Source organism: Chlorocebus sabaeus, chromosome 23 (assembly GCF_047675955.1).
Source record: "Chlorocebus sabaeus isolate Y175 chromosome 23, mChlSab1.0.hap1, whole genome shotgun sequence".
Classification (NCBI taxonomy): Eukaryota; Metazoa; Chordata; class Mammalia; order Primates; family Cercopithecidae; genus Chlorocebus; species Chlorocebus sabaeus.
In genome coordinates this window covers 11,561,062-11,572,794 of record NC_132926.1, presented here as the reverse complement: position 1 = coordinate 11,572,794, position 11,733 = coordinate 11,561,062, and the positions used below count along the sequence as shown (strand labels likewise).

At 41.7% G+C, this 11,733-nt stretch overlaps 1 protein-coding gene across 2 annotated transcripts in view; it reads left to right on the top strand.

Moving 5' to 3' along the window:
• The first annotated feature begins 4,763 nt into the window (after positions 1-4,763).
• Positions 4,764-11,733, top strand: part of RANBP17 (RAN binding protein 17) — a 425,055-nt gene continuing 418,085 nt past the window's right edge. For both annotated transcript variants that reach the window (XM_073010527.1, XM_008015284.3), the window contains exon 1: positions 4,764-4,944. In XM_073010527.1, coding sequence (XP_072866628.1) covers positions 4,927-4,944 — 18 coding nt within the window. In that variant the 5' untranslated portion in view covers positions 4,764-4,926. The remainder of the gene's footprint in view (positions 4,945-11,733) is intronic.

Sequence of the window (11,733 nt, the reverse complement as noted above, 5' to 3'; positions counted from 1 at the left end):
ATACATGTAATAATCAAGATTATGAAATAACTTGTATTCATATCAACAGTGGAGAAGAATTTTTTGTTATTGTACTCTGGTTTTGCACTGGATATTTAAATAAATTATGTTTAAGGTCAATGACTTGACAAAATAAAAATTAACCAGTAGGAAAGAAAACACACGAGTGAATATTTTATTAATATATAACTGTTGTGTTTTGGGAGGATTTAATGTAAATTTGAATTTTGAGGATGCATTCTCCTCCTGTTTCTCTCACCTGCCTGCCCTCTGCTGGATTCCCAAAGCTTACTGAGTTATTAAGCAATCTTTCTAAATGTACTTAATAAAATTGCAGTTACAGAATAAGCTAAGGGACTCGTACACTAATGTTTCCTGTACTTTGTTTAAAAGTGTTACTAAAATGATTGATCATAGATTTTACTTTTTAAGTACTGATAGAATTTCAGTTTCAGTCTCACAATTTACAAAAATATTAACATTAACAGCCTTTCCGTTTCATCCAGAAAGGTAATGTAGGTAATGTTACAGTCATTCGAAATTTTTCAGCCTAGGAAAGCTGGGTGAGGTGGGAGTAGGGCAATGAGGAAATATCCAGTTTGGTCAATTTACAAATTAAAAAAGCACAGAGTAACTTAGTCTGTTGGATTAAAATTATAATCCCACACTATCAAAATATAATTTTAAACATTATATTCAGAGAATAATATAAATGTACTTGATAATTTCTATTTATATAGCACTCATTATTTACCAAGTACCTTCTAAATACTTTACATATATCAACTCATTTAATCACCACAGCAACCTATGAGATAAGTATTATTACATGTCCATTTCTCAGATGGGGAAATGAAAGCATAGCGACGAAATGACTTCAAGTTTGCCAGCTGGTAAGGGATGCAGCTGACATCAAAATCTAGACTCTGTTTTCCTAACCACTGTACTCTCCTGCTTCACCTCACATTACTGTTCAGAAAATTATTTGAATTACAGACTTACTGTCATCCTGATCTTAGAAATAACAACTCAAAATTCAGAGATGTTAGATGAATTTCCTAAGGTATGGGAATTACAAATGTTAATTGAATATCTTGAAAAGTGCAAAGATCAAAGATCCACCTGTCTTTTTTAGAAGGCTAGTTTCCATAAAGGAAGATAATTTTATAATTCCAATGGGTTCTAAATGTCCTTTCTTTAATTGAGTTTTGTGATAGAAATGAATTATTTGATGTCCTGGAGCATCGTCTGTGGTAATTTTCATAGTTGTAGTGACATAATTCTATCTTAAATTTTATTAACTGACATAAAAGAGATGGAGTTGTATGCATATTTTGTTGATAGACACTCATGGAAGAGAGTGTTGACTGGAAACAGAAATCTTAAGCAGCCACTCAAATTTAAAAGGGAAAAAACAGTGGTCTTCTCGTCTCCAGAATTGCCTGGTGAATCCACAGAGTAGTTGGCCTCCTCTGTTGTTGTTTTCACAGCCCTACATTTCTGGTGACAATATTCTGGAGTGGGAAAAAAATTAAATGATTCAAAACTCAAATAATTGTTTCTCCCTCAAAGACCTAAAATTTGAAGTGATAAATCCATTTTAAAACAATAGCTTTAAAAGGTGGTTGAGTTTTAGAAGTTAGGCAAAAGCAGCAGGCAGTGAAAGTAATGGGGTATTGTGCAGCAGACATCTTACAGAGGTCAGAAATCATGACGGGTGTTTGCGATGTGGGCATTAGATATGTTGGGATGTGGGAATCACAGTTGAGACTGGATATCGAAAGTATTGAGACATGGAAATGGAAGTTATGACTATGGGAATCAGGAACTTTGGGACACAGGAGTGAAAAATGGCAGGGGGAGGGTATTAATAATTTTAAGATTTATAGGAATTCAGTTGTGGAAATGCAGATTTATGGACAGTGGATGAGCTATGAAAACCAAGGGTCAAGAATGGAAGTTGCAAACAGGCTTGTAATAATAAAGTATCTTATGTTGGATTAGACCTCCCACTGAAAACTATTACAAAGATAGGACACGTGTGTGTGTATGACAATTCTATCACATATATTAAATATATACAAAATTATGAGTAAATATGAATTATCAGCAATCATGCACACACACACACACACACACACACACACGCACACACGACAGATAAGTATCTTTAACAACTAAAGGCAATAGAAAAGGCAGAACTTAAGTGGCCACAAATCTTGAAAGAAGGAAAGCACAAAAGGTAAGATTCAAATTTACCTTAGATTCCCCATTGCTCCTCCCCATCATCACCCCAAGGCATTTTCCAAGTGGTAGCAAGGAGTAACAGCTAAACAGAAAGCAGCAGTCTCAATAGGCTAGGAGCAAAGACTGGAGTTGGGAACAAGAGCAACTGAGATTTGAGGGATAAAATTCTAGAAAGAAAGAAACTTTAGAGATGTGAGTCCCCAAATTTGTATCCGTTCCTAAGATATACATGCACATGAAGAGACTCTAAGAAATCCAGCAGAACAACAGTACCTAAAAAGCTCAACAAAGATTTCAGCAGCTACACACGGCTGGAGAGACAGAGACTAGAGTTCAAGCCACACAAGGTGGAAGGATCTTGGCAAACATTCCAGGCTTTTGTTTTTTTGAGACAGATTCTTGCTCTGTTGCCTGACCTGGAGTGCAGTGGTGCAATCACGGCTCACTGCAGCCTCTAGCTTCTGGGCTCAAGTGGTCTTCCCACCTCACCCTCCCGAGTAGCTGGGACTACAGGCACATGATACTATACCAAGCTAATTTTTTGTATTTCTTATAGAGATGGGTTTTCACCATGTTGCCCAGCTTGGTCTCAAACTCCTGGATTCAAGCGATCCACCCTCTCTGGCTTTCCAACGTGCTGGGATTATAGGCATGAGCCACCATGCCCAGTCACATTCTAGGCTTTTAGTTGAAAGACCTAGTAAGGACCATGGCCTAGGAGTGAGGTCAAAACTGAAGTTAACCAGAATGTAAAAAACTCAATGATCCAGTGGTACTGTTGTCTGCCTACTACAACAAGAAAACTTAGCCCTCTTTGGAGAAACCTGCTATCATCCAGAGCCTCTACGAATTTTCTTCTACATCGTTTGAATTCAACAAGAAATCTAAAAAAAAAAAAGGATGCTAAAAAAAAAAAAAAAAAAAAAGAAAAGAAAAAAAAGGGCCAAGCACCAAAAACCCAGGAAGACTCAGATGATTCAGATATTGGTGTTAACAGATAAGGGCTTTAAATAATACAGTTAAAATGTTTAAGAAAGTAAAGATAAAGAATTTCATCAAAGCCTTGGAATCTGTTTTTAAAATGGGAGAGAAGGAGGAAGCATGAAAATTTCAACTTTCTAAATGAAAATTCTAGAACTGAAAATACCATAACTAAAACTAAGAATTCAATAGAGGGGATGTATAGCAGCTCAGACACAGTAGAACAGAGTTTCTATGGAATGGGCAGCAGGCAAATAAAAAATACAGAAGAGAAATAAGGAATATAGCAAAAAGTTATACATGTAACTGAAGTTCCAGAATGGAGAGAGAGAGAGAAAAAAAAGAGAGAGAGAGAGAAGGGGACAGATGCAACATTTAAAGAAATACTGACCAAGATTTTTCAAAACTTGATGAAAAAAAACACATTCACACTTAAAGAGATTTATGAATCCCAAGCAGGATAAGTACAACACACACACACACACACACACACACACACACACACACACTTAGTGACATCAAGCACAAAGTGCTGAAGACAAAAAAAAAAAAAGAAAAAAGAAAAAAAGAGAAAAATGTTCAAGTAGCTGAGGATGGGGGTGAAAGACAGGATCAACAATTAGACTTATGGCTGATTTCTCAATAGAAACAATGACAACCAGAAGACAATGAAAAGACATTTTTAAAATGCTGAAAGATTAAAAAAAAAGCCAATGTGAAATTCTATACCCAGCAAAACTATCCTTTAAAAAATGAAGGTGAATTAAGATGATTTTATGTTAACAAAAGCTGAGAGACTTTGTTCTTAGCAGACCCAAATACAAGAAGTGCTTAAGGGAGTTTCCCTCTTAAATACTAAAGTACAGTGCTCCCAAACGGAACTGTTGAACTTGAAGAAAAAACGAAGAACATCAGAAAGCAGTGACTTTGACCCACTTCTGTTCCAATAAATTCTCATTGCAATGGAATCATTTGGTGTAAAATATAAGTTCATATTAAACAAAATGCAGACAAAGAATAAGAAGTAAAGCTTGAATGTTACAACTTAATAGCATGTAGACATGGTCAGCTTAATTTTAACCAAAATCAAGTTAAAAACGTTGTTAAGCAATAATGGAATTTGGGCCCTGGGAGTCAGGGGTCAAGGGCAACAGCTGGCATGTGGGAGTCAAAGGTTACGGCTTGTGTGTGTCTGTGGTTCGCGGCTGTTAGGAGACAAGAAAATCTCTGGAGATGCAGGGGTCGGGAGCCATGGGCAGTAGTTGTATTTTGAGGGTCAGGGGTCAAGAGAGCCTTTGGAAGACTTACGAGCCAGGGTCCACGGCTGACAGGTGGGTCGTGGTAGTTGTGTCAAAGGGCAGAGGTTAGAGGTCATAACCCACCAACACGCGCCGGTTGAAACCTGGGCGCAAAGGGCGGTTGAGATTCTCGGAGGACACGCCCCTATCGGCCCCGCCTCGCGCCCCGCCTCCGTCGCCCCGCCCCATCCCTCCCAGCCCCGCCCCATCCCTCTCAGTCCCGCCCCTCCAGCGCTTCGAATGCGGACGCCGAGCGCGGCTGAGACTGTGAGGGGCGAGCGAGCGCTGGCGAGCGGCGCAGGGACCCCGCGGGCGGCTGGGGCTTCCGCGGCGCCCGCCCCCGCTCCCTCCCCTCGGGCGCTGGGTGCAGACCGGCCGGCCGGCGCCGCCTCCTGGGAAGATGGCGCTGCACTTCCAGGTCAGTGCGCTCTGTGCCGCGGGCCCGCGCTCCGCCGCCCTGGGAACCCGGCGGGACGCGGGGGTCTGGAGAGCGAGGGCCGAGGACAGCGGCGGAGGCCGCAGGGCCGTGGGTCGGTGTCCCCGGAGTCCCAGCCCCTGCCTCTGCTCCTAGCCGGGGACCGGGACACTGGTCTGGGCTGCACACCCCAGGCCCTGGCCGGAGCCCGAGAAAGGGGCGGCTGAGCCTGGGTTGGAGGCGGCGGGTGGAGGGGGCGGGGACAGGCCCAGGGCTCGCCCCGGGGAAGGTGCGGACGCCGGCGGCACGCGCGCTGACCGCGGCTTCAGTGGCCCCGGGGCAGGTGGGAGTCCCAGCTGGGCCGGCTTTGGCGCGCCTCGCGCGGCTGCGGAGCGGAGGAGCAGCCTTCCCGCCTTCCCGCCGCGTCGCCGGCGCGGCTCTGTCGTCAGCCTCCCTCCACACAGTTGAACCCGAGCCCGAGTGGGGGCTTGGGATCCACCGAAGGAGCGGCGGCAGCAGTTGGACTTTAATTGGCCAGAGGAGACAGGGGCTGCGTCTGGGGGAAGTTGCGAGGGAGGGCTCCGCGGCCGCCTCTTTGGAGGAGGAAACCCGAGCCGGGCGCGGGCGCAAGGATCGCAGAGGGTACGAAGATGGGACGCGTGCTTGTGTATCCTCGGGCTGCTCTGAAATCCCCTTTCAGTTATTCAGCAAACATTTATTATCTCCCCGCCGTGCCTCAAGCACTGTGGAAAGTTCTGGGGTTGAAGGATGACATCTTATATCCTCGCCCTCATACAATTCACAGAGAATTACAGTACAAGTGAAAAATGTATGGTAGAAATAGTCACAGTATCATGGGAGCACAGAAAAGGGGGCAGCCAGCCAAACGTGTATGTTGAGAAAGAGTGAAGCAGAGCTGCTATGCTCTCAGCTAAGAGATGCTTTAAGTTTCTTTGAGCCTCCATTTTTCCATTTATTAATTATTGAGTGCCTACTATGTTAGGCGCTGAAGATACAACAGCTCTGAACAAAACTCTATGGTTTATACTCAGGGAACTTGCAGTCTACTGGTCCTTGGAAGAATCGTAGGTGTTTGCCGGGTGAAGAGGAAGGGAAGGGTATGGAGGTAGAAGGACAGTGTGAGCCAAGGCAAAGAATTGTGGAAGAACATGGTGTACTGCAGAAAGTTAAGTTTGGTTGGGACAAAGGGATGGGACCAGGGAGGCAGTCGGTGACAGGAGATGACCCCGGAGAGTGAAGGGAATTTCATAATATGGTGACAGTGTATCTAAGAATCTCATTCCCCTTGTAGACTTCTTCGAACCCCTTGTGATCACACAGACTTATAATTTGGCTGATTTATTGATTCTTTTAAAGGGTCTTTTTTTAAAAGCCAGTTACTGTCTGGTAATCGACAGTTCTAGAATGTTATGTAGTAAGCCCCACACATTACCTTTTGACTTCGTGCCATTTCTGAGGGTCCTCAGGTCAAAATAATGTATTATCACTTTAGTAAATGTGCCCTCTGGGAAATTTTCACAGGAAGAATCTTACAAGGAGGATTTATGGATTGTAAATAGGTAATCAGATGTTCACAGAGCCCGTGTAAATCTTGAGAGTAAATTAAAAGGTATGGTGGAACTTTGGAATTTTTTCATACATGGAAAGATGATGTATAGTAAATCACCAAGTCCTGGAAGACTTCTTCTTATCTAGGCACAGTGTTGGAAAAATTAGCTGCTAATGTCGAAACTACCCATATTGGTTTTGCGGGAATGTACTTCACAGTACATTCCTGTAGACAGCTTAGAAGTGGAGTTGGACAAATATAAGATCAGACAGTTTTGTTGACTAGAAAAAAACTGAAATTTCTCCATTTGAATTATTTTTAGCATATTGGATCATATTGTTAATCAGTTAACTCAAGGAACATTTGTTAATAGTGATAACCGATACCTAGCATTTTGAGTTTTCGTATCCTCACCCCTATAGAGTTGAGCTGCCACTAACTTAAAAAGTGTGCATATATACATTTTATTCTGAAGACACTGAGTCTTAAAACAGTTGTGACTTCCCCAACATTACAGAGTTAGTAGGCCTAATAACTCACAAGTTCCGTGTTCCCCATTACCTCTGTCTTACTGTCACCTACCCAAAGGGACAGCTAGGCAAAAATTATGCCATCAAGATGATGAGTAAAGAAGCAGATTTGTGTAGGGTGAGGTTAGGGTACTGGTCAACATCTTTTTCACATCATGACATACATAAAAAATGTTAATTATGTGTCTCATTAACATAAACCGCTCGTTGCCAAAGGCCATCAGTGTGCACGTTCCCCAATGTCTCAAGCCCTGCCCCTGCTGCCTGGAGAGCAGAGGGATCAATATCTCAGGCATACCTGTGAATCATTCAAAGAAGTTGCATTCTGGTTAGGAAGCTGTGAATTAGGATACCGTGTCCCAAAAGAATTAATGGGTCTGGATTCCCTGACAGGAGGCAATCCAGATACGGGGGCAGAGTGAGGAAAGAGATAGAATTGAGAACAAGTAAGAGGTAGGCACTTTAGATAGAACAGAGGTACCTTGATGAGAATCGAGAGAATGTTAGGAAAAATTTAAGGGACTTAGTTGATCCAACCTTTTTGCTCAGGCCAGGCGCGGTGGCTCACGCTTGTAATCCCAGCACTTTGGGAGGCCGAGGCTGGTGGATCACGAGGTCAGGAGATCGAGACCATCCTGGCTAACACAATGAAACCTCGTCTCTACTAAAAATACAAAAAATTAGCCAGGCGTGGTGGCAGGTGCCTGTAGTCCCAGGTGCTCTGGAGGCTAAGGCAGGAGAATGGCGTGAACCTGGGAGGTGGAGCTTGCAGTGAGCAGAGATTGCGCCACTGCACTCCAGCCTGGGCGACAGAGCGAGACTCTGTCTCAAAAAAAAAAAAAAAAAAAAAAAGATGGGGCACTTAAAGTGGAAAGCTTGTTCAATTCTGTTTGTGACATTTTTGGGTGATTACATCTTTCTAGATTTCCAAGAGAAAGAAATTTGTACACAAATACAAAGAGGGTGAACAGACAGGGCTAAAAATATGGACTGCCAGGCACGGTGGTGTGTGCCTGTAGTTCCAGCTACTTGGGAGGCTGAGGTGGGGGGATCACTTGAGCTTAGGGGTTCTGGGCTGTATTGTAGTGTGCTCCACCGATTAAGTGTCTCCACTAAGTTCAACATCAATAATATTGACCTCCCATCAATATGAGAATGGGAGACCACCAGGTTGCCTAAGGAATGATGAACTGGCCCAGGTCAGAGACAGAGCTGGGCAAAACTCTAGTGCTGATCTGTAGTGGGACCGTGCCTGTGCATAGCTACTGCACGCCAGCCTGGGCAACATAGCAAGACTCTGTCTCTTGAAGTATGGACTAGGACATCATCTCCAGGTGGATGATGATGGAAATAAAGAGTGGCAATTTGGGCAGGTTGGGGGGAAACAACATGCATTTGGGGTCTGTAGACTTGTATTTGACTCAGAATTTGATTATCTCTAAACTTGAGGAATTTATATATATTTGATCTCAGCTTCAGTTGTTTAAACTGCAGAGTAAATGTACTGAAAATACATACTTCACAAGAGCCTATTTTTCAGGGTTGGTTTGAAAAAAGGGTGAAAATACTTTTGTGAACTATAAAGCACTAAAACAAATATTATGTATTTCATTGTAAGAAGGAAGAATTCCAAGAGATCCAGATAAAAGCCTTCAGGAATACTCAGGAAAAGGTAGTAAGAGGAAGAAAAAAGAGTTTGTGGGAAATGAGTAACTTCAAAATAAAGGCAGTTTCTGTTTATTTTAATCAAGAAGCTTAATTCCAGAAGGTAGGAAAGATACAGGAAAGTAATTGACGAGATCTTTAAATTCAGTTGAAGTGGATTTTTGTGGCTTATTTATGTTTTACTATTAGGGAACATTTATTTCATGAAACGAAAGCGTTTATTCTCTTTTTTCAGTTTTACTGAAGTACAACTGATAATAAAATGTGTATATTTAAACTGGGCAATTAGATGGGTTTTGACATATGTATACACCTGTGAAATTGTCACCAAAATCAAAAAAATGAACATACGCATCCCCCCAAAAGTTTCCTTGTGCTCTTGTGCCCCTTTGTAATGTCTCTTTGCTGTACCCTTTTTCCCCCACTCCTCTGCTGTCTTCCCTCCCAGCCAGGAAATCACTGATCTGCTTTCTGTTTATTAAGAACCATACAATACACCCTCTCCAGCATTCACCTGTTTTGTGGCTGCTTTTACTCAGCATTCACCTGTTGATAGTTGCCTGTGTGACTTTTTACTTGCTATATAAAAAGAACTCCTCAGTTAGGGGCCAATTCTGTGTCAGGCACAAAGGCCAGAAATAAGTCCAGAATGATTTGGAAGACCCTTATTTAAACTATGGTCAGGATTACATCATTGTCTCCTAGGGTGTGAAAGTTGGATGCTGTCTGTTTTTTGTGTGTGTGGTTTTTTAAGACAGGGTCTTGCTTTGTCACCCAGGCTGGAGTGTAGTGGTGGGATCTCGGCTCGCTGCAACCTCTGCCTTCCATGCTCAAGAGAGCCTCCCACCTCAGCCTCCCAAGTAGCTGGGACTACAGGCTTGTGCTGTCACACCTGGCTGATTGTTTTTTTTATTTTTTTATTTTTTGAAGAGATGGGGTTTCGCCACGTTGGCCAGGCTGGTCTCGAACTCCTGAGCTCAAACAATTCACCCACCTTGGCCTTCCAAAGTGCTGGGATTACAGATGTGAGCTACCATGCCTGGCCTGTTTATATGTGACAGTTACTCTGTGGGAGGTGAATGATGTCCAGTTCTCTTTGTTTTACCTCTTAGTTATTTATATGGGCTTCTGATGTTATCATTAAGACTTATAGAAGCTTTAAAAACTCAAACCTGATTTGTCAACAAATTGAGAAGGGATCCATTTTTCTGAGACCATTCTCATATTAATCATATTCTCAGATATCAATGTATAAAACTAAAATGAAAATTTATCAGTTTACTATGAAAAGTAAAGTTTCCTTAGATAATCAAGTGCTAAACAGAAGATTGCTTGATTGGTTAGTAACCACAATATTGTGGGTTTAATTGCTTTATATGTCTAGATAATGCCTTTCTACTAGGATAAGGGCCTTTATGTGTGTATCCCTTTTTCTCAAAAGGTTTTTTGTATACCAGGTATATGTTTGTTACCATTACAGTGAAAGAATAACTTGATTTTCTCTTTCAGTCTTTTGTAAAAGAAAATTCAGACCTTTCCCTTTTTTTTTTTTTTTTTTTTTTTTTTTAAATCTTGGATGGACTTTCATTTGTTAATAATCTGAAATATCTTTGGAAAAAAAGAGTGATTTAGGGTAACATTGTTGATTTAAATACTATGTAAATACACCCCAGGTCTGTTCTGTCTTGAGGTTTTTTATATCAGTAAAGCAAAACAGATAAATAATTTCCAGACTTCTCCATAATCTTTCCAAATAGGTTTATTTAGGTGCTATTGAATTGATTACTATTAATATTACTTTTCAAGTGCTCACAACACTTTTTTTTTTTTTTTTTTTTTTGAGTTGGGAGTCTCACTATGTTTCCCAGGCTGACCTTGAACTCCTGGGCTCAAACGATCCTCCTGCCTCAGCCTACTGAGTAGCTGGGATTACAGGCATGTGCCACTGTGCCTTAATACAAATTTATTTTCATAGATTTGGAGGCCAGAAATCTGAAACATATACAGGTTTGGTCCCTTCTGAAATGGCCCTGAAGGAGAAACCATTTCAAATGCCTTTCGCTGAGCTGCTTCTGATGGCTGCTGGCAATCTTCAGTGTTCCTTGGCTTGCAGAAACATCAGTCTAGTCTCTGCGTACATCTTCATATGGTTTTCCCTGCTATATCTCTGCATCTCAGATCTATCTCCTTTCTCTTATAAGAATACCAGTCAGTGGATTTAGGGCCCACTCTCAATCCAACATGATCTCATACCAAGATTCTTAATTCAGGATTTGTGAAGACCCTATTTCCAAATAGGGTACTGGAGTTGGGACATGGACATATATTTTAAGGGGATATAATTAAAATCATTACAATATTATTAGGTAATGTTAAAAACAACTGTGTACCAGAAGTTACATGACACTAACTCTTAATCCTCCAAACCTATGAGGCACTGTTACTAGTCTCATTTTTGCTGCCTTTTGTTAAGCAAGTCTGTTACTATTTCTTGGCCTAATTCTTTTTGCAGTCAAAGTCTACTTCAAAGAATCTTAGGCCTAGATGAATGCATGCCAGCAGGATCAGTTTATTAATTATATTGAGTATTACCAGTTCTAAAATTCAGTCCTCCAAATTTATTAGATGAAGGAAAAGGCTTCTTAGGTTGATCATGAGAGGGAAAAAGGGACTCCTTTTTATTTTCGTATATAAATACATATTTAGTTTTATTTTACTTTAAGTTCTGAGATACATGTGCAGAATGTGCAGGTTTGTTACATAGGTGTACATGTGCCGTGGTGGTTTGCTGCACCTGTCAACCTGTCACCTAGGTATTAAGCTCCACATGCATTCGCTATTTGTCCTGATGCTCTCTCTCCCTCTCCTCACCCCCACAATAGGCCCCCTGTATGTGTTGTTCCCTTCCCTGTGTCCATGTGTCTTCATTGTTCAGCTTCCACTTATGGGTGAGAACATTTGATGTTTGGTTTTCTGTTCCTGTATTAGCTTGCTGAGGATAATGGCTTCCAGCTTCATCCATGTCCC